Below are 27101 nucleotides of genomic sequence, written 5' to 3'. Positions count from 1 at the left end.
GGTCATCCTGATTTATTCCCCCCCTCCTTCTCTTGTCACGGCCCCCCCCCCATTTATTCGGGATCACCCCGACACTATTGAAGTTAACACGTGCCAAAATAGTGTTCCCAAGTTCGCCCCAATTCCCACGTTAACCAGAAGGGGACCCCCACCATATAGTCCAGGGGACCCTATAACTTCTCCCCAGCTCCCCTGTCCACGCTTGGGTGCTTTGAATCCACGCGCTAGTAACCGTGAAATCAGTCTTGAAGGGGTCATTCTTTAAAACAGTGTTTAAAAGACTCCTTGAATGACCCCCCTGTTTTTTTTTGTTTTTTTTTTGAGATTTTAAAGGGAGTGTAAAGGAACAAAACGAAATCGCCAAGAACAACTTGTATTTGTTTCTGTTAAAATTGCAATCGTTTCACATGGAGAATGAATTTCCATAAATGAAATGTGTATTGCATTACAGCTACGCCTCTTTAAATATTGCTTCATGGATGGTGCAATATTGCCAGAAGTCAATAAAATACGGTAATCAACATTCATTGTAACTAATTAACCATAAGTTCATAAGATAATGTTGGCCATAAGTTTGTCACTGGTTAGAAACTGGAGCTTGTCATGAAGTGAGTGAGGTAATTCATAGATTCAAGGAAAAGCGACGCCTGGTGAGGAGCTGTGGAAGGCTTAGTAATACAGACTAAATAGGACCTAGATGGAAGTCCTGCAAAATTAACCACCGACTGTAGGACTTCAATTCTCGCTTGTCGTTCTCCCTCGAACTAGCAGCTCGAGCTGTAAGTCTCTCAGTAGCATTCGAAGTATAATTAGCGTCATACTTATAGAACATATCTTATGAACTTATGCTAAAACTAGATCATAATCTGATTGCATTTGGGGTTATAGAGGAAACTATAGAGGTGACACTGGGAATCCTTTGCTCTCCGTCTGGTCTCCACTCGCTCACTGTGTAAGAATGAATCTTCTAGATATGGTCGGGTGTTAAAGGCCGACTTCCAGCGAAAAGTGTTCTAGCGAACTGAAAACCGAGCCTCGTGACTAACAATGAAGCGACCGTGCCGATTTTCGAATCCCCGCTGGGGCAAAAGTTGGAAGGGTTCTCACTAACTGAAAGCCGCGCAATGTGGTTCTAGCGAACTGAAGATAAACAACAGAAATCCTCTTAATCTTTTTTTCTCCCTCGGAAGGAAATTCTCTATTGTGTATCTTCAGTTCGCTAGAACCAAATCGCATGGCTTTCATTAAGCTAGAACCCTTCCAACTTTTAAACCAGCGGAGATTCGAAAATCATCACGGTAACCCCCATTGTTAGTCTCTATGCTCGGTTTTCAGTTCGCTAGAACCCTTTTCGCTGGAAGTCGGACTTTAAGTAAGGGGCTGAGTTTACAGTACTTTATCCCCAAAAGAGTGTATTTGTGGTAGTTCCCCCGCCCGCGTTTGCCATCTGGGGAGATTTTTCCGGACCAAAAACCGGGTCGATAATCCGATTTCTTGATTGGATTTCGCGAGAATCACGTCAAATTCGATCGAAAAAAAAATAAATAAATGATCGCCTAAAAATCTTCTCCTTTCTAAAATACTTCAAACCATCTTGATAAAGAAAAAAGATAATTCCAAAATCTTATAATATCGATTTATCACATTTGGAATTCCATTTATAAGTTTTAGGCCATTTATTAAAATGTAGAGGGCGCTAAAAGTAAAACTCCCAACTCCCTGTGCTATCAATGATGGAAAAATTCATCCATTGGATAAAAAGGAAGCTTGGGATGAGAGAGAGAGAGGATTTTCCGAAGAAGTATTTTATATCTATCCTTCATGACAGATTGATGGTGGAGTTAAAAATGATGAAATATTTATTTTACTACAAGACCCCATAATAATTGATTCAATTCTCTCACGAAAATTGATTTTAAGTTAATTGGTAGTTATTATCAACATTTCAAAGGCAACAACACCTCTTTTAAACCTTACACGTTGTCTTCAAAGCTTTAACAACCTTATCAACAGATTCTTCGATAATTCCAAACAATTTCAATTTATATCGACCCAAAAGTGACTAAAATAGTATAATATTCTCAGGAAAAATTACTAAATTCATTATGCCTTAAATTACCTGTATCATTATTTATTGTGACCCAAAAAAACTGTCACAAATTTTAGGGAATATTTTTCATATAAAACCCCGAGTGTTTACACAAATCAAATCAAACGTCAAACTTTCGGAGTAACGACCACTTTTAAAATTGATGGTCACACAAGGGGTAGGCAGGTCTACCCTAAACCTAAATTTGGACATTTTCTTATCGCGTTCGAGTGTATGATTGAGTAACATTACTTAAATATCAATATCAATATTGGGATATATATATACAGACGCTTCCGTTTCCATGGCAACCCACGAAATAGGCTTAGGAATTAATATTATTTTAAGAAATTATTTCTCTTACCTGTTTTTGTGAGCCTCAACGGATGTGATTCGTGATTGGTTAATGGGTATTTAGCGCTGGTTGTAGCGACGTGAACTGGCGAATTTGTGGAAAGCGAAGATTGGGGTTTTTCTCGAGTGGACGGAGGTAAAGATGGTTCTGAGGCTAATTTAAATAAAATAAATACAATTAACCATTAAATTTAAATTAAATTAAAAAGGCATATAAATCGTTCATTTAAAACCACAACAACCTAAAGGCTATTTAATTTCTTTAAATTTAGACCCTAACCCTAATTATCTGAATTGAATTATGATAGGAAAACTAAATTGAACTTACTTTGTCTTAAAAAGTTCAGATGAGCGTAGAGTACTTCCGAATTATATGGATTTGTGATGCGACTAAAATCATCTTTATTGAGCTGACATAATTCACGTCCTACGTAAGGAAACCTTGCAGGATCTACGTCTTGGAGGCTGTACTCCCGAACTGCCCATTCTAACCATTGTTTAACGTGTTGACCATTCCATAAAGTCGGATCTAAAACAATTAAATATTAAAATTAATACATCATTTTAATGAGACAATACGACTTAGTCTTTGAGTAGCTTAGTACGACTATCATAATTCGATCCCACGGTAAAGGCAGTTCTCTATCAAAAAAGCCACTAAAAGACTGCAAAACGCGTATAGAATAGTCATTCATAACATTAGAACTTAAGAAATATCAAACTTAATCTGTGGGTCTATCTATTTCAGGGTTCTTTCATACAACTTTTGGAAAACAAATTTCCCTGAGATTTCCTGGTTTTTCCCCATATACTTCCCTGAATTTTCCAGGTTTTTCCCTTATATGGAGTATCCTATGGAGCAAATGTTAACGAAGGAGGGGGGCAAATATGACTATTACATAATCAAAGGACATCCCCGTATCTCATATATAACCAGAGTTACGAGCCTCCAAAGTATAGTGTAATGTTAATCCTTTGGAGGGTATGTTCACGAACATTTTGTTTAATTACTCGGCCCCTTTTGGACGCAAATTTCCTTGATTTCCTTGAATTTTACTAAAATTCCGAACTTTCCCTGAATTTTCCCTGAAGTTTTTGTCAACTATTTATTTCCCTGATTTTTCCAGGTTTTCCCGGTTTTCGAGGTTTGTATGAACCCTCTATTAGTAACGCTGAAACAGCGTTAAGCTTGCAAAACACGATTAGAAACCTTATTTATTTAATAAGGCTCAAGGGAAAGGGTCGTGAAACCACCAGGGCTTGGGTACGACTCCCCTTCCATAAGTACTAACTTTAAATATTAAATAATTTGTTTTTTAGTGCATTTAAGAAATAATTAAATTCATTGTAAAATTTAAAAGTTTACGGGGACAACAATTTAAAACCCTTTTTTTTTACAAAGAAATTAATTTATACGTCAAACTTGGTATATAAAGGGCGTAGGTACATCATTAATCACGAAAAGCAAATTATGAAGGCACAAGCGACAAAAGGGAAAAAAATTTCCTTCGATTGTTCTTTGTTAAATAGCAGAAGAAAATCTCAAATCTCAAAAGAGTATACATGTAGAGTTAGGAGAGGAGAGGAGAATAAAAAAAAATTGGATAAAAGCCAACATAAAAAAAAAATTGGAGAGGGGGAGCAAAGACCGAGGATCATGATGATGTAAAAAAGGAAAAGAAAAAAGAAAAACTTTATTTGCTCAAATTTTGGGGTCGAAATGTGTCGTAACGCGCTTGCGCCGCCATTGGCATCGAACAATGGGAGGTCGGGGCGCTATTGTGGCCCCGAAAAGAAGAGGGATGCGGGGATCTATAGCTAGGGATGAGAGAGGAGGAAGAGGATGGAAGATCGGAGAAAAGAGAGACGCGAGTGAGAGAGAGATATATGTTTCTCTCTCTCTTCCCTAGCCATTTACAAAGAAAGGAGGCATAAGATGAACTAGAGGGCCATTTCGTTGAAGGGAGAAAAAGAATGCTCTTTCAACTTAAAGAGACAGTGAAATAAATAAAATTTAGGCCCATATATTAAACATTTTCAAAATACTTTATATGCAATTAAAGCATATCTCTTCAGGTAACTTTTCTGTAAGCCATTTTAAGATATGTCAGTACATTCAATTAAAAAACTTCATAACCCATCTATAGAATATATGGAACCCTTACAACAGTCCCTTTCCAAAGGTTGGGGGGGGGGGGTAAAATTAAATAGAGTCTGCGGCGTTTGACCACCAAAGGGTGGTCCATTAATATCAGCAATTGAAACATAAGGGGTGTTATTCCATAAGGCAAGATAACCACGAACTGCAAAAATCGTTTACCCAAAGACTACATGGTTTTGAGAAGGAACCATCAAAATCATGTCACGTCATGACGTCTTACTGTCCCTTTGAGGATCAGAATAGTTGGGTGTGGGTTAGTTGGTACAGTAAGGGATGAGCCGTCGGGCGCCGCGGGTGGATAGAGAAGGAAGGGTCAGGACATGGGGTGAGAGGTGGTAAGAGAGAGAAAAGGGAATCGATGCCACTGATCCACAAACAGAGGTCGCAACCTCTTGGCTTCCTTGGCTCAGCCTCCCCCATAAGCGAGGAGGGAGGGATTCAATCCCAGCTCGTTAAAGGCAAAGACCCCGCCAAAAATAGAAAGAAAGGAAAGGAGAAAGACCCAGGCTGCTCAGAGAAATAGCAACCTGCCAGCCATTCCGCCTCAATCACCCAGGCTAACAACCGAATTATAAAAGATAGATCTAGGGATGTATGCCTGCCTTCATCTTCTAGAAATTGCTCCCCTTAAATATAACCCAATGTCACATAATAAATAAATCTTCATTCAATTCATTAAATTGTTCAAAACCAAGTGGACCTTTTTTTAACAACTTTAAAAGTTTCCTTGGACTTTGACAAACCTAAAGTTCTATAAATGGATAAAGTAATTTTGGTGGAAAAAACTAAGATAAGAATTTTTTTCAAATAATTGATGTTTTATAATCATGTCTTCAAAAGAGAAAATTTTAATGTCTGCCACTTCAGGGAATTAATTTTCAACACTTATCTTTTACACCTTCCTGTCTTTGTCTGCAAAGACAGTTTTTATTAATTTAGATAGAAGGGATTCTTTTACGGCAGGTTGATTTTTCTTATTATAATTAAACTAAAAACAAATTTTACACCAACCAATTAATTTCAGTATTTAAATATTTCAAAACCAGACGTCAGACCATAAATTCCAAGTCGAAATATATTAGTAATTTCAAGATAAATTTAATTACTAGCAGTTAATAATTACCATATAACCCTTAGAAAACATTGAACCTCATCAGAAAAAAAAACTTCTCACTACCAAAAAAAGAAAAACATTTCATTTCGTCTAAATAAAATTCCCACGTTATTAATTAAACCTAATTACTTAACCATACACATGTTCATTTTCCCCAACAAATAAACCAAAACAAAAGTTCCCACGCATCTTTTGAGGCAATCATCACGTAATCGTAAACAATTACATACTCTGAACCCGTTTAAGCGTGAAGTAAAAATCGCCATGGGAATTAGACCTCATAATCCCCAACGTTTAAACTAATAAGCGTGGTTATAGTCTCTTAAGGGCTGGGGGCGGGTGGCTTCATCTCATCAAAAACAAAACCCTACACGTAGCTTTAAGCCTGTAACTTAAAAATTATCCACGCTACGCTGTTCCAATTGTTAAAATAGCTCTTAACCAACGGGGCGTATCAATTGAATTTTGTAGCGCGTGCTAGGCAAGCCGGTTCATATTCCCTTTTTGGGCACGTGTCGGGGTGCCCGGGGACAATTGAACTTGCAAAATGGAAAACAAGACTTCATTAAAACTTGCGGGGGAACTTACTGGTGGCGCGTAGTGGCTGGCTGGCTCATTAAAAGCGACTAAAGGGATTATACTCCGATATGTCGGAGAAAGAGAGTCCCTTATTCCCACGATACTGTATCATCCTCGCTTCCCGGGTCAAAGGTCACTCGAGCGCATCAGACCGTACAGTAAATGAAAGAACCATCCATATACTTACGGTATATAATTTTTAATTGCGTGATTTTTGCTACATTTTTATCCCAAGCTAAATTCTCTCTCTTACTTTGAGACATTACATCGTACAGCAAACCTACCGAGGGGCTAATCACTATCAATGGTAGGGCTTTTGAAGATTATAGAATGACTAGCTGTAATTAGAACTTCCACCAAAATGTTATAAAGAATGGGTAGATTTTACTAATGACTAATATTTTTGTAGCACCCTAGGTGCGAGGGCAGTCGGCGTTGCCCGTCAGCCGGTCGGGACATTTTTTATTACTTTTCACGCGGACATTATTCCATAAAGAAGGGGTTTTTAAATTTTTGACCGCCATTTAAAAAGATGGCAACAAATAGAACCCAAAAGACCATTCAGCCCGTCTATAGGTTAAAAGAAACCAGTGTACTAAATATTTGTGAAATCGGTTGAAACGCGCGGACTTTGTTGCATAGAGAAGATTTTTCACATTTCTGGGCGCCATTTATTAAGATGGCGGTGGATTGGAAAAATCTTTCTTAGTACGCGCCTACTACTTATGAGTAACGTTCCTGCAATTTTCAGCCTTCTAGGGCAATCGGTTTGGGCTGGGCGTTGATTATCAGTCAGTCAGTCAGGACTTTGATTTATATAGATACAGATTTTTATGCACTCAAAAGTACAGCCCTCAAAAGCAGAGCTCTTTCTTATGGCATTATACATAGTTTTCAGACTAGGACTAGAAGGATTGATACCATTTACACCAGGAAGCCTGGCTACTTGACGGACCAAGTAGCCTTGCCTCTGGTAATGGCTTGCAAATGGTATAAATCCTCCTATGTCGGGGTTGCACGAGAAAACAAACCACATAAGTCGAATCACTAAACATCGTCAATCCGAACGTTCCCAAACTTGAAAAATACACGTAAAACTGACCGAGATTCTGAAAGATTTTTCACGGTATGGCCGATAAAATCTGAATGACTCGCGTACCCAAATTTACCCTACTTCCTCAAAACCCTCACTCACTTACAACCCAAGTACTTCATGCAGAGCGTTTTCTGGTACATATCTACATGGCACTAATTCGAAAATCCAACCATAACCAAGTCGTATAACGTATAACATTTGAATCATGAATAGATATTTTTGACGACAAGTAAGTCAGAGAGTAACAGCTAAAAGAGAATCGACAATCGAACAAAAGAGTGAAATATGTTCAAAAGAAGAGTCACGGTTTTGTTGAAAAAAAATAGTGAAAAAGTGGGAACTAGCGTACGTCGGTCGCTCCAATACAATTTGGCGGGATTCCTCGGACCGTGGACACGCGCTCGCGCTCGCTCGCGAGGCGAAAATGGCGGGAAAGAAAAAAGGGTCGCGTGGCCTTATCGTTTCGCGAGCTGAGGTCGTACCAAGGGTGTCACGGGTCAGAGAATAACATACGGGTGACGTCGTGGGATATCCCGTAGAGATCTGACTGCCCAGCGTTCGTTTCATTCAGTTTGATGATAGGGAAAGTGAGCTAATATTTTATCGGCAAAAACGGGCTTGGGACTTCTCAATCATACGACTTGTTAAGCGGTTTGAATGGATCACCGAGACACGCACGATATAAACGACGACCAAGTCATCATTGAAATTGATCGGATTGATCTGATAAACATTTAACATAACGACAAATCAAGCTTTATCTTTCCCCCCGAGCCACTTCTTCCAAACCATTTGAAGGATTACCAGGCTTACGTACTATGTACACTCGTAAACCCAAAAACCACGAAATTTATGTAAATCTGCAAAGGAGTCGAAATTAACCACTTGAGGGCAATAAAAGTATATGAAAACCTGTTCGTACGTTCTAGGGTCGTAGATGGGTTCTTGCTTAAATTATTAAACGTAGTAAATCGCTCATAAAAATTGTAAATAATTCTGATTCTAAATATTTCAAAATTCAAAGTACCGAAATTGCATTTTTTTTAAATAATGAATGATAAATTAATTAAATCCTAAGAAAGAATTTATATAACTTCGCCAACATCTTTCCGATATGCAAGTAATTATATAACTCGTGTTGCCAGTCATTTGTTAGTGCAATTCAACAAACCCTCATATTTCTGTTCAATTCAGTTCCAAACTCGAGAAGCTCTAATAACAAATGATGTACTGGCAACCCTGATGCCTGAAGCCCATGCGGTTAAAGTTAAGAAACGAGGTTCAATAAAATTTCTCTATAGCCCCTTTAACGTACTGCAACAATATCTATTATAGCTTTTGAGTACCTTAAAGATTCCCTTTTGAAAACTGAATATTGGCGCTGAAGGACTACAAGCCTAACTGGGTGTGGGATTAAAACCATTGGCTGCCCGAATGTCATATAGTTTTTCGCAAAAACAGGGGGGCGTGAGCTTTCCCCAAATCGATACTAAAACTGGGCGTTCTTTTTCTATGTCAGACCTAGAAAGAAGTCCCATACACTGCCCATTAAATACAAGAAAAAAACTTAATTGTAATAAGTATACATTTACACCAGTTACTTTGGTTATTAAACCCAAAAGCGAAATGTATGTTAACTCTAACCTAACCTAAAACCTAACCAATTATTTATAATAATCAAATTCCTCCCAATTTCAAGTAAGTCTAAATGGTTTAAAAGATTTCAAAGAATATTTTTAAATTTTCTTAACTAGTTGATTCCATATCCGTTTAGGAGTGATTAGCTAAAATGTAATGGCACTTCTCAGGCATTGATTGTATTATGTTTATGGAGAAAACACACGGGTTGCCATGGTTGTACGTATAAATGGGTGGGAAAGAAACGAAAATAGAAATGGGGGTATAAGGAGAGGAGGGGGTTTTAGGAAGTTGAAACCGGATGTTTGGAAGGAAGTTTTGCACTGATTATTTTCCGAGAAGGAAAGAATTGACTGAGAGTTCCTTCGGTTGCATGCTAATACCACAACTACACTTTACAAGTCCGATATAAGCCTAGCTTCAATTTCTATCGCGTACACTCTGTGAAGTTGTACACATGTACCTTGATATTGTACACTTAATTGGTGTTCTCGAATTAAACATTTTCAAAATTAAAAACATTTCCTTCAATGACTTTAAAATTTTCGTAAATTTCAGTTGTTTGAAACCATAGACATAGTTAAAAAGTCTGGCGTAAATTAAGGGGGATCATGTTCTTTGGGAAGTCGATTTTGAGTCTAAAATGGAACTTTTATCTCCATCTTGACCTAAGGGCCAATGTTTTCAAGTTAAGATTGGATTGTTTTAGGGATGGCCCCTTAATTAATTAAATTTGAAATCATTGCCTTTCAATTTCTTAATTAAATTTGAAATCATTGTCTAAATCAATTTCTTAATTAAATTTGAAATCATTGTCTAAATCAATTTCTTAATTAAATTTGAAATCATTGTCTAAATCAATTTCTTAATTAAATTCGAAATCATTGTCTAAATCAATTTCTTAATTAAATTTAAGGGGTCATCCGTAAAATACTCTCGGACAATCTTAACTCGAAAACAGTGGTCCTTATTGCAAAATGGAGATAGAAGTTACATTTTCGACTCAAAATCGTGCACCCAAAGAACAGTCCCCTTAATTTTTGGCAGACTTATCAGAAACCCCCTGTAGGTAAAGCGAGTTAATCAGGAATAAATGAGGACTACCACGAATTTATCCATATCCCAGCGATTAAACTCGTAACTCTCCAAAATAAGGTGTTTAATTTTAATCGTTCCCGGAATCTATATTTACGTGGCTTTACTATATACAGATGGGGGTGCCTATAAGGAAACGGCATCATTTCCTAGCAATTTCTCTATATGGACGTCATATCCGTCAACCCTAAAGTGCTAGAAGGTTTCTTCGACCATTCTCTTTATGGTCAGATTTGGTCCATTTAAAAGCTCCCCAACCTATGGCTGAGCTATATATATACGTTAGCTCTAAAAGTAAACCCCTTAAGCATCAACGAGGTATCTTTATTGGAATCCTTATGAAGCGTAACCCCTTAATAGTGGACGCGTTTATTGCAATTGTCAATGGCTACCCTGCCTGAATGTTTTTGGTTCAATTCCAAATGGACCCCCAAGACTAAGAGCCTTTAACGTCATTGCGTACCAGCAACCATGAACAGTTACAATGTTATAATAAGGATTCAAAGAAACAAACTTTCAAAACTCACCAGCAGGTACAACAACTGATTTATCAGTCTGTCTCGAATTCTGTTGATTGTCAACGTTCGTCTCATTATCTGTCAAGGATCTTTGGTTCTCTCGATTACCGCCATCCTGATGAGATTGATTATTTTGCATGGATGCTGTTGACCCCTGTTGTCCGGAATTATTTTGGGTTTGCGAATTGTTGTTGTTGTTGTTGGACGAATTAGGGTTCGGGTTAGGATTATTTCCAGTCACTCTCTTGTCCCTGACGTCAGTATGGAGATTTCCGTAACCCGCTGTGTTATGAGGCAGGTGGTGCGCGTGATGACTGTGTAATGGGTGATGAGTTGTCAATGTCGGGACGTTACTGAACGCGCTGTGAGGATGAGATAAGTAGGCGCGGTCCCGGATATTCAGAAAAGAATTTGAGGACTGAAACAATTAAATATTTATTTTCAATATTTTTCAAGTAGAAAACTATTATTAGTATTAGCAAACCAATTTTATCGCAAAACAGAAAAGTCAAGGCATTTGCTCATCTTCAAATAGGGTTTCTTAAACTAGCTCCATTGTAAATATACAATTTAAAATAAACTATAAACTCACCAGAGATGATGGAGATGACGAACTGGACATTGAGGCCCCGCTGACTTTGGGTGTCCCTGGTGACCCTTGCAACTGTCCACTACCCTGACCACTATTATTTCCTTCATTTTGCTTAACGTTTGCCTGTTGAGGCTCATCAGCGGTGTACGGTCTCGAGGCTTCGGTCGGTGAGGTCAAATGCGGTCCACTATCGACTTGGTAGCGATATTCGCATCCTGTTACCGAAATCCATTCCTCACCGGTACTGGTTTGTCTATGAGACGAGGAATTTCCCTCGGACTTGACGTTCCGACCGCAAGGTAGATGAGAATGTGCCACGGGTAAAACCGATCCCGGACCAGGATGACCGAGCATATTTGGTGGACTACATGGTACCCCCGGTATACCGGTTTGAGGTAAGGGTAAAGCCCTTCCGGTGGTCGAACCGGAATGTTTCGAAAGGTCGGCGAGTTGACCGTAAGGAAAATTATTTTCGTACATGTTTTTCCTTCCGATTTAAAAAGAGGAAGGAGACGCCGTTGCCGTCGTTGCAGCCTTCGATGTCGACGAATAAAACCGCCAACGAGATATCCGTTCCGGAACCTGTAGGGAAAAGCGAAAACGGAAGTGACGACACGTTATACTTTTTTCTTATATACAATCGTAGACCAATCTAGTAACGAATTCGATTCAAATAGATATTAAAATTAACGGAAACTGATATAGTAATGAGTGAATAAATAAATTTGTTTACTGCGGTTGGTTAAAATAGCCCCAATGATTGGATAAATATGGAAACAACAACCAATTTAACAAATACGCGTGGGTCCTCCCATTTATGTCGCCTACTTTGACGCATCGTTGAAATAACAATTGGTCAAATACACAGTTTTCTGACTAGGAGGATACATACCATTTACACAAGGAGGCTTGGCTTCTGATTTAGTATAGGAAGTCTGGCCTCCTTGTGTAAAAGGTATGAACCATCCTAGTCTGAACATTATGTATTAAATTGATTATTTTGTTAGGATAAACATCAATGCAAACTCAAGTTGACCCACGAGAATTCTAATACCACGACATTCTAACCAATTAACACAACTACTCTAATTCACTAAAAATCAATTATAACTCTTTGTAATACCAAACCGAAAACAACTTAAATACTTACAAATAAAACAAATACACTTGAACGGCTTTGAAAGCCAAGTACGTCCGACTAACTATGACTTTTTTCCACCAAATACTGTATACGTCTATAGACTTAATACGATAGAAAATAAAAGGAACGCATTGGCATATAGATGGGGCCGAACGATAACAGAAACGCCTACACTATAACTAAGACCCCGCCCGTACCATTCAAAACATAACAGTCAAAATAAGTGTATATGGGAGGGTGGTGCAGCCATGTTGGGGGTACTATAACTTATTCACGATTAAACCAGCCGATTTCCTCTTTAAAAATAGTATAGTAGGATGATATAGTAACCAGCAGCAGCAACACACACACACCCCACGCGACGTTCTGAAAATTAAAAAGAACCCCTGAACGTTGGACGGACCCTGGTTTGTTAACAATAGCGTTTTCTCGATACCCCAACACGCGCGGGGCTACAGAACCCTGGTTTTAAAGGGATAGTTTTAGCTTTGGTATGGGGTGCAGTATAAGTTGAAGGGGAGAGGGGATTAGGGGGGAGGGGTTGAATTGGTCTCACGCGCGTGACTAAGGCGGCACGCGCCGACACACTCAACCGCGCATCCTCATTAGTCAGGGAGATTCAGCCTGGACCCATACCATGGAAAATTCACTCCTATACTAACTGACTGGTGCATAGTGGCCACGTGGATCAGTCACGGAATGCGATCTACTGCACGCGCTTTTTTTTCTGAATTTTTTGGCGGGAAAAAAAGTGCGCCAAAGCGGATGGGCCATTTTTTTCTGACCATGAATAACGAAAAGATCTCATTGGTTTTAATTATATGAATTAAAATCAAAATTGAACGGGGGACAAAAATATATATGTGATATGTGAAGCATATCTATCTGGAATATTGTAATTCAAATAATTTTTCTTTCATTATTATTATTTGAGATTAAGTTTAATGACAGTTAAATTGGTCGGTTTATACGGTTACTTCCATATAGTTGTTGAAAAGTTTCATTTGCAAGTCATATTAATTTAATAAATACTAAACTAACATATTAAACTTGATTATTTTGAACCAAAATATTTCATTTCGTAATTTTTAAATAAGCCTAGCACTTTAAAATTTTTAAAACTTTCAATTTCATCTTAAAAACAACTTTCATCAAATATAGAAATAGAAATAGCTGGAGAAGAGATAAGTTAGGCCTAAATACATGCAATTAAACTAAACACAATATTAATTTCCATTGAAACTCGGTGAGTAATCAAAGTACAGTCGTATAAGTATTTCCTTTTTCCTTCCTAACTAAACTATATCAAGAATAACTTGAACCAAAAAACGGAAGTGAAACGAGGAGGGCAAAGGGAAGGGGGAAGCTGTTTATTTCCTATCCGCAGCCGCGTATTTCCTCTAAATTTGAAAAATCAAGATGAAAAATCAAGCCTCATGTACATCTACACGAATACAAAAAACCTTAAATCCCATCATCATAACCCACCATAAACTTATAAGCATATTGAAAAGTAATAGCTTGACTTAACGTGATATTTCCGAAGGACATTTTTTAAGGCAAAAAAAAAAAAAAAAGGAAGAGACTGCATGAGACTCGAAAAGAAACCACGCCATACATTTTATTTTTCCTTCTCAAGTTTAAACACATTCAGGAATCAGGAAGGATCCGATCTATCAGAGAGTAACTTGATTTTTGGCAATCGCAATCCCTTCCTTCCCAAGGAAGGTGTATAGTGACTTAAACCACCATCCACTTTTCCTGAACTACTTATCGCGAAAGGGGATATAAACCCCTAAAGGGAAAATAGCTTATTTCCGAGTTGAACGATTATTGCCGTTTGCTGCAATATGTTAGGAAACCAAAAAGGGGTATTGAAATATCATTTTTTTTCATGAAAAGGCAAAATAAAAATTAACAAATTTAAAAACAAATCAAGGTCTACGAAATTTACGAGTGGTTATTAATTAATTAAGGATTCGAATTAACGTGATAATTAAGACAATTGAGTATAGTGATCCAAATTTGTGTGTATGAATTACCTTTAAAGATGTCATGCACCCTGGTATGCCTTTATACACCTCCTTCCTTATAAACTATACTATATATAATTCTCATATACTTCCCATATAGCAGACGACAATTTCAACACCTTTTTACTCTCATTTAAATATTTATTAACATTTTAATAATCATGACCGATATCGTAAATTAACCGATGTCGATAAGGATGTCAATATGCTGGAACCAATAATGATTTTAGCCTTATGTTCATAAGATATGTTTCACAAGTATGACACCGCACTAGTAATGCTAGATGGGCTTACAGCTCGAGCTAATTCGAGAACGACAAGCAAGAATTGAATGGCTACACTCGGTGGTTAATTTTGCAGGACTTCCATCTAGGTCCCATTTAGTCTGAATACTAAGCCTCTGACAGGGCCTCACCAGGCGTCGTTTTACCTACGTTGTCACTTCATGACAAGCTCTCACTAACCAATGGCCAAGTTATAGAGAACATATCTTATGAACTAATCTGATTATTTAACCGAATGAAACCGATACCATCCGATTATAAACCGATTTAAATATAACTCCTTATCATACACTAACAAATTGAGAAAAGTAGCGTAAAATCTGCAGCTAGAGTTTAAAATTCGCGATTTCATTGCCACTTTAAGGCAGTAGAATTTCTTTAACTATACTGGGTAAGAGAGCGAGTAAAGGAACAAGGTGGTTACGTGGTGGATTCATGGCCCTGCAGGAGGATATGGCGTTTTTGTGGAAGGGCTACCCGTAGAAAAGGAATTACGCGGGTGGTTGTCGTCCGGGCAAAAATGTGCTTCGGGGTAAAAAAGGGAGGGGGGAGGGGGTAGGCTTATTGACATGCATCCGTAACGTCGCCGGTTTTGCCTTTCCTTTTTCCTCCTCCTGATAGGTAACGGAGATCCGGGGTCCGGAGTACTTGGAGGTCCCTTTTTCCCTTTGGTCGTACGTATCCCCGAAACGGGAAAAGATCTTTTCTCCCCGAAAGACGTTTTCTCCGACGGTTCCTTCCTCTCTCTTTCAACTCCGATATCCGTCTTTTAATACGCCCCGAAGCATGCATGCTCTCGCCCAAAACACACATACACCCGTGAGCCTATAAAACTGACGTCCTTCTCTGTAAATCCGACTCAGTTCAATCGCGTACCCCGACCACTTGGGCCTCATCACACGATTAGCCTGCTCTACAAAGTTTATCTTTACGGGGATTACCGAGTCAGAAAACAACGCGGAAAATGTATATAAAGGGGTATTGGGTAAGTTTCCACTTAAATATATTCTAAGGTATCGCTTCCAGATTAATGGTTGAATTCATAAACGTCGAAAGCAATGCAATTTAGTACAGGCTTAACTTCTGTCTTTTGCCTGCCTTCGCCTGTACTAAATTGCGTTGCGTCCGACGTTTATGAATTCCACCTTAAGTTAACTATTTATAACTATAGAAGCAAATAATACTCCCAAGTATAATGTCAGTTTTATACGTATTTTGTACCATTAGAAACTAAAAATTATATATTTAAATTATGAAGAAAGAAATTTGGAGTCATTTCCAAGAATATCTCTCAAAAGAAAACAGTAATTTTTATAAGAAAAAAAAAACAAACAAACTACGCAGTTTACTGTTGGTTAGACTTAGACTTAGACTCTGATAGCGATTGCAAAACATGATTAGTATTAGTATTAGTAACTAAGTAATAGTTAAAATTCACCCGTTACCAGCACCGCGCAATTTTAATGTTGCTAATGTGGATACTGTATGGTATATATCACTTATACAATGGGTTAACATAGAGGTAGGGTTAGGTTAAGTTATTTTATTTCATGTTGTTCACAATTTTGAACGTGCTATTCTAGTTTGGAATGAGCTAGCTATTATTTGTTATGATTTAACTCCAAATGATATTTAAAAATCATCGTGTTTTAAACTAATAATTCCATAAATTACTTTGGTAAAAAATAAATTCAATGTAAAAACCATACAGTTCTTAAATCGCATTACGTTTTGGGGTAAAACCAAGGCGCCTAAAGAATAAATAAAATGGTTATGATGTTCCATTGAAATTAAATTTCCATTTAAATATATATATATATATATATTAATCCAAAATTATTACTAATGATAATAATAAATTTCTTGAAGTTGGGATGCAGAAATTCTATCCAGAAAATTCTGAGTTCTGACGTACCGTGTATAAAGGGATTTACAGCAGGGAAAATAACAAATACGGTTTGTTTAGCTTGAAATTGGGATAATGCACGCTTGATAAGTTTCTGATGCTAATTATTGGTATTGTTTTTTACTAGATTAATAGATTTATCATATAAAGTATGATTTTTCTTCATTGTGGAAAGTTTTAGTGATTGCACCCAATGGTATAACCATAAGATTATTTGAAAAAAACAATTGCTGACTTTGAAGGCTTCCTCAATTTGATATTAAACTGTTTTTTTTTTTGGTTTTTGTTTTTACTTATAGATAAGAAATATGCATGGTTAAATTCATAAAGGGTTAAGACCAAGATATCAGATTAAGATAAAGTATAGAAGAACGTATTAACGGAAATAATATTTCTAAGGAGGTTTTCGACTATACTTTTCTTGGGAGAGGTATTTTTTTTTGGGAGAAATTTTCCAAAAATTCATATTTATAGATTATTTAAAGTGTTATATGTATACCAAATCTTAGAAACTATAGCTATTTTCGTATTTATTGTTAAAAATCTATATCTTTTCTTAGAGTGGATTCTACAATTATTGTATTGGAAAGGGGGTATTTTCAAAGCCAGGTTTTTCCAAAAAGTCATAGATTATTTAAAGTGTTATTTAAAATAGAATAAAAAAACCCACGATTTTGTTGAAAACATTGAGTGATTAAAAAATTACCAATATTTAAAACGAGTTTTGATTACAGCACGTGCACGTATTTCGCTAATAAACACGTGGCCTAAACCTTGGCTAATTTGAAAATGCAAATTGTTATGAATGAATGAATGAATGAATGAATGAATGAATGAACTAATTTGTAAATAACAAAATCATAAACAAATATTTGTATTACGATTTACTGAAAGAAAAACAAATATTCCACTAATAATTTCTGTACCATTAAATGAATTATTATCGAGGTCGACTACAGTAGAACATTATTATGAATGAAATAATTGATAAAAAAAAGCATAAACAAATATTTGTTCGGGATTTCCTTATAGAAAAAATTCATCCTTCGGTAATTTTTTTGAAATAATATTGAGACTATATAGTAGTATAAGTATTCGGTTAAAGCTAAGCCTCGTTCGGATATTCGAGGGTGACGGTTCTAGTTGTATCGGATGTGTCTATTTCCACTTCCCCCCTGACTTCCCCCCCATCCCGGTCAACCCCCGTTTTCCTACCGTTTTCCCCTTCCTTCTTTTCCTGAATCCTTTTCGACTAACCGACTTCTTTTTCTAACTTCCTCTCAGCCAGTTTGATCATTTCCCGTGCATGGCAGCTAGCTAGCTTGGACTGAAAGTTCTAACTATACGGAGAACCATCTTCGAGGCAACACACGTCGTCCCAAAACACTTCCTTAAGGTACCGCGCCGCGAGAAGGAATTAAGAAAAGGAAAAACCGTTCCCGCATCTTAGGAGAGAAAACTTCATGGTAGAAAACTCACCTGAAGGTAAATTTTACACACCAAAGTGTTGTGGGATATCCGAGCCCCTGAGACGTTTGATGACTATGGTTTTTAGGTTTTCTTTAGGACTGTGTTTATTTACACGATGGTACGATTATTTTTTTTTAAAGGAGTAAATCAGAGCGCGCCGGTGCGATCCGTATTATACGAAACACGCGGGAAAACGTCTCACGAGTATAGCTAGCACGACTCCCCCGGACTTTTCGCGGGAAATTTTCCCGCTTTTTCCGCACGCGCCAAAACTACTGGACGGATGATGGTGTGTAGAGAAAAGGATAAGGGAAGGGTGGGGGGAGAAGTACACTCTCCGGATAAGAAGGGGGTGGATCTCTAGCTCGTTCTAGCAGCGTTTTGGAGGCGGTGTCTAGAGAGAGAGAGAGAGCATGGCTCCGAACTCTGTCGTGCCAAGGGAGAAGCTCTCAGAGTCTCAGAGAGAGCTACTTTTGGTTCGGGTTGGGTTGTAACGCGGCTTCCCTACCGAAGGGCAGGGCTTGTATCCTCTCACGAAGCCTTCTTTTCTCTGTTTTAGGATCTACCAGTAAAAGGGGGAGGGGAATTTTATCAACCCCCTTTTTTATTATTTCTTTGATATCTATACCGCTGAGTGGTCTATTGTGTTTCTTTAAAATAAAAATGCGTGGGTAGTTTGAAATGTCTTGAAATATATTTCATTTTAGGAGTTAAGAAACTTTCGTAGAAAATGAAGGGTGAAATATCAAGATTAGATCAACGTCATGGGTTTTTCTTTTTTTTTTTGAAACTTGTAAAATTTTTGGATAGGCGCCTGGTGGGTAGCTACTCCCTGAGCTTTGGTGTTAAGCAGGAACAACATTTCTACAGGGGCTCGTAGGATTAGCATTAGAAAGTATACGCCTATATGTTGGCTTCTCCCGCATACTCTTCATACTTTAAAAAGATAAACTTATATTGGAAAATTTCCCATCGTTTTGCATGAAGACGTCAAAAAATGAGAAATATGGTTTCAAATCAGATATGAAGTATTTAAATCATCAGAGCGCGGTTGCTAAAAGTTAAGAAATTGACAGAAAAAATTTACGGAAACTTCTAGACAAAGTTGGCGCGAGAAAAAAAGAAATCACCCAAGTGCTCTTAAGTTTTAATTTTTAAAAATAGGCTTAACTCGAAGACCTACATGCAAGTTCTTATATGATGAAATTTAAACTTGACCAAAATGTCTATGGCGCTACAAATCCACCTTATTTCCTATCGCAGGAAGTTAGGCTTATCTCTGGACTCGTGGAAGGGAATTGAGGGGAAGAAATTTGTCTGTCGTCTGCTACGAAGACCAAAAATATGTACTGTAGCAGACGACAGACGAATTTCTTCCCGTTACTGACCTCCACGAATCCCGAGATAAGTCTAACTTCCGGTGAATTTTTCGCTCCGTTTCTTAACTTTGTATGTAACTAAAGTTTAGTCACGTTATCACAAATTGTGAACTTTTTCCTACGACTATACCATAAACTTCACATACATAATCCTAAAAGTTAAAACACGTGCTCTGATAATTACCATCGCGGGGTTGTACCACCACCAACAACGCACTCCAAGATAATCACCAATAATTTTCATCCCTCCTCGTCATAAAAACTATAAAACCCTTTTTAGAAAAGAGTGTAAAACTGTCATCATTATCAACCTAACCCACCCATTAACCAACAGCAACTACCTTTAATTTACGATAACGAGCCTAAGCTCTCTACACTTTTTGTCTTTTCCCTGAAAACCGCTACGACGGGATCATACACACACACACACAAAAAAAAAGATTTTCATAAAAACCGCTTGGCAAAAAGGACCAGGCAGATAGTCTAACGCTGTACATAATTTGGGCTATATCGCTATAAAAAGTGGTGCTGGTGGTAATTTCAGCTCTAGTTGTCTAGAGAGAAAAAAAATTGCTCTTAAACGGCGACTAGCCATTAGGGGCTCCTGGTTTTAGTGGGTTTATAAAAGTACACAATTTGAAGTGAAATTAGTAAATTATACTTAGTGTTTTCTGAGTCCAAAAAATCTATTAATTTCAACCTTTAATTATGTCGTTAACAGATTTTAATTAACTGTAAGTGTTTCGGGCATGGTATGACCTAACTGAAGAGCGGGTTACCAGGTAAGGTATTGAGTAATCAAGAGTTCTTAATATTTTCAGGTTATGGAAGAGTATCTACTTCTCTTAAATTTCCAGGTGTATCATTTTATGAAGATATCTTAATAATCTGTAATAGTACTACAGTTAGGTTCGTACGAAATTTTTACATTGAAAATCCATGATTTTTCCAGGTTATTCCTGACCAAATTTTGGCTATATACCTGACCATTTTAAGGTGTTTACGAGAGCCCACTTCATCACATATGTCTCATATTTAGCATTGCTCGAAGCATGGTTTGATATACCAAACGAAATCCCTGACATATCCCTGACTTTTTGGGAAAAACTTTTAAATCCCTGACTTATCCCTGACTTTTTCTCTTAATTCTCGTATCCCTGACTTATCCAGGTTTTCCAGGTTATCCAGGTTCCATACGAGCCCTCCTACAGAACTCTCACAGAAACTACAAATTCTGATATAATTTAATTTATAATGCATGTCTGGAAATTAAACTAAAATAATTATCCCTAATTATCATCAGGGTTGCCACGGAATTTTCAGAACCAAATTCCCTGACTTTTCCAGGTTTTCCCTGACCTTTTTCTCAGATTTTCCCTGACCTTTTAGGCCGAAAGTGTGAATGTTTACAGCACGTTTTATGTGCTTATAATTAAATAAACTCTCTACATTAAGTTTTCCCATGTATTTGTTGCACCAAAACAAATAAGAAACATTTTAACTATAAATAACAGCAGAAGAGAGCATTTACTTTACAAAAAAAATTCTAGACATTTTTAAGGATTAATCTAGAGTTTTCTGTGTTGAGAGAGCATGAGGAGAAACTTTCATTACTCTTTCAATAAAGACTTATTCCCAGATGTTTTACCCATTAAAATCAAATTCCCTGACTTTGCTGAAATTTTTAAAATTCCCTGACCTTTCCAGATTTTCCAGGATTTCCAGGTACTGTGGCAACCCTGATCATAAATAATTAAGCCTTTCTCTGAATTTATTCTTTGCCAAAACACACCTGTAGTCTTTAAAAAGTCAATAAATAAATTAAAGAAACCAAATCTTCGAATTTAGTTACAAGTTTGGTTTGATTACTTCACGATATAAACTTCTAACCAAAATCTAAGTGTAGTGGCGGTATACTATACTGTATAGTAGTTTTATAAGATTTGCAGCGCGGCGTAACGGTTACCCCGGGCAACCGTCCAAAAAGGGGTGGAGTAGAACAATACTGATCCCAAAAAGGGATTGTATGGGAGTTAGGCTTACAACGGGGTGAAGAGTGGATGGGGGGTGCCCCCTAAAAGAAAGAAAAAGGCGCGTAGCAGCTAGGGTGGGGTTAATGCTTGCCCTTAATGCTCTTTCGCGTTAGCTAAGCCCCATACGAGGCCGTGTTTTGGTTTTGAGCCTAATTAATGGTGGCCAGCCAGAACCCGCAATCCCTGTAAATTGACCCTGTGTTTCGAGACATTGATTTCTACGTACCATACGAAGTAGAGATTTTTATGTAAATACAAAAACAACCTTTATATTTAAGCAAGAAGCGATATCTAGTTTGATATCTAGTTTACTAGGGAGAAGGTATAAAGTCGCCACATTTCCAGCTTCATCTCCAGTCCAAACGTAGGTCCGGAGGTAATCCCCGCCTCTAAATTATAACCAGCATCTCATTGGTTCTTGAAAACTGACGTCAGCGCGACGCGAATGACGAAAATTAGGTATTTTCCGACTGAGGAGAGGCAGCGAAATAGCCCGGCCTCCTTTTACGTCCCCCATTGTATTTTGAAAGGCCGACTGGCACTATGACGCGTGAATACTTAGGCATCTTATACCTTCTCCCTAGTAAACTAGATATCGCTTCTTGATTTAAGTATTTAGTTCTTATACCTCGAAAAAGGTCGTTATTGGAAAGTAATTTACCGCACATTGATATGGGAGTAAGTAAGTACATCATACACCGTCAGTTTTCTCTTTTTGGAACCCATGTAACAATTATTTACAACTAAAGCTTAATTTGAACCCCAAAAAGGGGGCGCAAAAGTCAATTTTTCAACTGATCCCCTCTCCCCCAAATAAATTTTTGACAGATTGTTAACTTCCCAAAAAGCGAAAATGCGCGATAATTTTCGTTACGCTTAACTTATAGAGGAATTAAAGGGGAAGAAATAAAAAAGGGCTTACCGAATTCTAGGGGTCATTAGGTTCATTTTTTGAAGGTGCTGTCCGTTTCTCTTATCGCTGGAGTTTTGGGGGTGAGAAAAGTCGATGTGTATGGACGAAGGAGACAAATGAGTGGAGTCCCGGAAGAAGATGGTGTGAGGGAAGGCCAACGGGCCATAGTTTGCCGTAGCTCGAGACGAGAAGCGCTCGGCTTCCGTTCGTACGTTCCCAGGATGTCCGCTCCTTCTTCGCCTTCGACCCCCCGAGAGAGTACGACGTCCAAGATACGTTAAGCCTAAAAAAAACGGAAGAAATACCAAAAAGAACAAACTCTCAGAGATTATAAGTAAACGATACGGGTAATCACGGACATTAAGAGAACATTTAGGTCTAACTCGCGCACTCGATACATCGGGAAACCGTTTCGAGAATTATTGTTTGGACCAACTTTGAAGAGTCAAAACGTTAGCTTAACATTGAACACTCAAAACTATAGCTTAACATTGAACACTCAAAACTATAGCTTAACATTGAACACTCAAAACTATAGCTTAACATTGAACACTCAAAACTATAGCTTAACATTGAACACTCAAAACTATAGCTTAACATTGAATACTCAAAACTATAGCTTAACATGATTGAACACTCAAAACTATAGCTTAACATTGAACACTCAAAACTTTAGCCTAACATTGAATACTCAAAACTATAGCTTAACATGATTGAACACTCAAAACTATAGCTTAACATTGAACACTCAAAACTTTAGCCTAACATTGAATACTCAAAACTATAGCTTAACATGATTGAACACTCAAAACTATAGCTTAACATTGAACACTCAAAACTTTAGCCTAACATTGAATACTCAAAACTATAGCTTAACATGATTGAACACTCAAAACTATAGCTTAACATTGAAGTGTTAAAGGTTACAGCTTAACATTGAAGTGTTAAAGGTTATAGCTTAACATTGAAGTGTTAAAGGTTATAGCTTAACATTGAAGTGTTAAAGGTTAGCTTCACATTGAATAGTCAAAACTTAAGCTTAACATTGTAGACTCATAAGTTTATCTTAATGTTGAAGAGTCGGCAGTTTAGTATAACATTGAAACTTCAGAACTTTAGCTTCACAACTAAGAGTCAAATCTTTAGCTTCACATTGAAGAGCCCAAACTTTAGCTTAACATTAACACTTACAAAAAAACTGTGAACTTATTTCCTACTAGGCCTATAGTACGTTACAAGGGTCGAGAAAAAGATTCACTTTCTCGTGATTTAACAATAAAAAAAGGTCAGAAGGTGAAGATGTCACGACTCTCGCGAAGGCGCCCTCGATTTCTTAAATCATTTTTCTTTTTCAATGGCTTCAGTTTCCCCGCCTATCCCTGGCCCCATCCCTTTCTTAATGTAGCGTGCCAAGGACTTCTTACTCTCGTAGTAGATGTTGAACAATTCTGAATTCCCTCCACTGCAGGCTTGGCTCGCTCCATTACGAGGCGTGCGAGAGAGGTTTTTAAACTCGCGTTAAGCCGGGAAGAAAAGGGATAGGATGAGTATAAGCAGAGCGAGACTTCAAAAATATATTTATTATATAATATTCGATTCGGCTGGTGGTGGTGCTATGGGACAGGGGGTGTCAAGGGGGGTTTGTGTATACGTAGGGGATCATTAACTCAACGGGGGATCCGAGCTTTAACTTTTAAAGGGGGAGTGAAGTTATCGAACAAAGTGGTATAACAACACAGCGATTATAAGGTAATAAGGAAATAATACATTACTTACATCAGCGGCGACAGCCTCCACGGCCACGGGGTCGCCCCACTCCCCTACGGCCTCTGGGCCGGCCAACTGCCCTACGGCCTCTTGGCCGCCCAACAGCCCTTCGGCCCCTTGGCCGCCCAACTGCCCTACCGGCTGGGGGCCGCCCGATTGCCCCACGGGCTGGGAGCCGATCGAATCCGCCACGTCCTGGGGGCCGCCCGATTGCCCCACGGGCTGGGAGCCGATCGAATCCGCCACGTCCTGGGGGCTCCTCGAACTCGCCACGGGCTGGGGGCCGCCCGATTGCCCCACGGCAGTTACCACGGCCTTGTCTGCCGCGTCCTCTTGCGGCAGCGGCTACTCCTCCATAAAATATTCGAGTCGTTACTATGCAATCATCGGAAATTGAGAATATTCGATCCAAATCGTTAACTAGATCCATATCGTTAACTAGATTTTGGAATAAAGACATTTATTATTTTGGTATTAACCTTTGTTTTACTTAAGGACTATTTTCACATTAATGGAGGCTGATTTTAATAGAGAAAAATATTAAAACCTAGGAGGATTCATACCATTTACATAAGGAGGCCTGGTTTTATGAGTCAGGCCTCCTTGCGTAACACCTTAAGCCTGGCCTTCCGTGTAAATGGTATGAATCGTCCTAGTCTGTAAACTATGTATAAACTGAGACTGCACTCTCCCTTTAAATTTTAGGCGGTGCAAAAATTGGAAAAATTAGGGTGCCATAGCCGAGGGTAGAGTATGGAATTGGCTAGACCGAGCATGGATAACTCATAAGTGAATAAGATAATGTTGGCCATAAGTTTGTCACTGGTTACAAACTGGAGCTTGTCATGAAGTGACATAGGTCATAGATTCGACGTACGCCTGGTGAGGCGCTGTCAAAGGCTTAGTATAGACTAAATAGGACCTAGATGGAAGTCCCGCAAAATTAACCACCGAGTGCAGGACTTCAATTATCAAACTAGCTCTTAGTTGTAAGTCTCTCAGGAGCATTACGAAGTATAGGTAGTGTCATACTTATGGAAGGAACGTATCACTTATAAACTTACAGGAGCATTATAGTGTATATATGGACGGCACGCGACTTTCTCGAGAAAATTTCTTGTTGCCGCGTTTCCGAAGCCCATTAAATATAAAAAAGGGGGAAGGGGGAAGGAGTGCCTGCAAGTTTTGGTCGCCATCAAGCTGTTGCGTCCGTTCGTCGCTCGCCGGCGCTGCCGGGCGCCCCGTTTCTAGCGACTTCCTTCCGTTTTGGAGAATATACCGACCCCAAAAACTTTCTCTACATAATATACTCAAAAAAAAACAGGCAACATTTGCATGGAAAAGTTGAGAAACGAATCATTAAGCTCTTACTACCCTATATTATCACAGCAACTTTTCAATAAGAAATGTTACTAAGGCCAAGGTTAAGCCTACCATACTCGAAAAACTATATAAATTAACTTAAACTGCATTATACTTTAATCCTGAAAAAAAATTATACCATAGGGTAATAGCGTGTGAAGTTCTTTTCAAAAATAATTCCAAATTCAAGAATATATTTGGTTTTTTAAATGTAGTTTTAAAATAAACTAAACATATCTACCCATAAAACCAGAAGTATAAGATAAGGGACTAGAAGTACTGAGCTAACCAAATTCTTCACTTGACGAAAGTGAAATGAATATTCTTGATAACACACCAACGGTTGGCCCTCTGGTATAGCGGTTTCTGAATTTTCCCTCCAAAACGTGAGACGCTCGTGGCGGTAGACGGCCGAACTAGATTCCAGCACCCGCGTCCGTGTTCCGCGGCTTTAGGTTGAGGGGAAGGGGGTAGGAAATGTTTTTGGAACTCGACCAATTTTTTCCTCTCTAGCGTAGGCGCGATGGAAGCGGCATAAAATCCTCAAATTTGTTCACTAGTGATGCCAGGATCTACTACCAATGCTAGAGCTCTTTACTTCTAGTCTCATCTTACTTCTGATAAAACTAAACAATGAATGAACAATATCCATCATCGGAACCATGTTTTTATATCAACAATAAAACTAAGCTATTAATATATAATACGAATCTCCTAATTTATTTAAATTGCATGATATGGCTTACTCATATTGAAATATCACCTGGTCTACCTTAAGGTAACTCAATAGCCTGATTGAAATGATAACCCCCTGCTGGAAACCATCAATTGAAGGGCGTATTTATAACTTTAGAGGTCATAAGAGCACGGCACCCTAATCTGGGACACACACACGGATTACCTATAATCAAGAAGTGATATCTAGTTTATTAGGGAGAAGTTATAAGATGCCTAAGTATTCGCGCGCCATAGTCCCAATCCCCCTTTCAAAATACAAGGGGGGACGTTAAAGGAGGCCGGGCTATTTCGCTACACTCTCCTCAGTCGCAAAATACGTAATTTCCGTCAATCGCTTCGCGCTGACGTGCGTTTTCAAGAACCAATGAGATGCTGGTTGTAATTTAGAGGAGGGGATTAACTCCGGATCTACGTTTGAACTGGAGATAAAGCTGGAAATGTGGCGAATTTATACCTTCTCCCTAATAAACTAGATATCACTTCTTGACAAAACTTAATAAATTCCTATTGTTTCATATTTAACTACAGGATAATATAAATCTCTATTATACAACAAACAAAAGGCGAGTTTTGCTTTGCAGTCTTCAAGAAAAACTGCGTTTATAAACAATCCATGACTCTCTATCAAACCCACAAAGGACCAGAAATTAAAAATTAATAATTTGAAATTAAGTTTAATCGATATAACGTAGATCAAACATTTGTTATGGTTCAATCCTATGCAGACTACTTTCATGAACATTTTTCGCTTAATAACTCGGGCCCTGATTGTTATAACCCCAAGTTTTTGGTATGGTTGAATGGGGGCAAATAGGACTATAACATATTCAAAGGACATC

General features: G+C 38.1%; 1 protein-coding gene and 1 long non-coding RNA gene across 4 annotated transcripts in view; one reads left to right on the top strand and one right to left on the bottom strand.

Annotated features, from left to right (window-relative positions):
- LOC149651659 (transcriptional regulator Erg-like) overlaps nt 1-27101 on the bottom strand; it is a 69813-nt gene that overhangs the window by 33500 nt on the left and 9212 nt on the right. Inside the window, exons 2-7 of one of the 3 annotated variants that reach the window (XM_089848690.1) lie at nt 24172-24600; nt 22405-22678; nt 11237-11818; nt 10654-11062; nt 2772-2972; nt 2454-2597 (exon numbers count right to left, since the gene is read on the bottom strand). In XM_089848690.1, coding sequence (XP_089704816.1) covers nt 2454-2597; nt 2772-2972; nt 10654-11062; nt 11237-11716 — 1234 coding nt within the window. In that variant the 5' untranslated portion in view covers nt 11717-11818; nt 22405-22678; nt 24172-24600. Of the gene's footprint in view, nt 1-2453; nt 2598-2771; nt 2973-10653; nt 11063-11236; nt 11819-12386; nt 12801-18079; nt 18571-22404; nt 22679-24171; nt 24601-27101 lie in introns of those variants that run through there. The other 2 variants (XM_089848691.1, XM_089848693.1) reach the window with 2 other exon arrangements.
- Nucleotides 14980-18114, top strand: LOC149651660 (uncharacterized). The gene is made up of 3 exons (XR_016371314.1): nt 14980-15679; nt 16564-16650; nt 16728-18114. It is a non-coding gene; the product is annotated as an uncharacterized LOC149651660 (long non-coding RNA).

The sequence above is a fragment of the Phalangium opilio genome, unplaced genomic scaffold (genome assembly GCF_054372755.1).
Source record: "Phalangium opilio isolate 3A_F unplaced genomic scaffold, DU_Popi_V2 ptg000082l_1, whole genome shotgun sequence".
In the NCBI taxonomy this organism is placed as follows: domain Eukaryota; kingdom Metazoa; phylum Arthropoda; class Arachnida; order Opiliones; family Phalangiidae; genus Phalangium; species Phalangium opilio.
The sequence above is the reverse complement of the archived record's forward strand: the minus strand, read 5'-3'. Positions and strand labels throughout refer to the sequence as shown.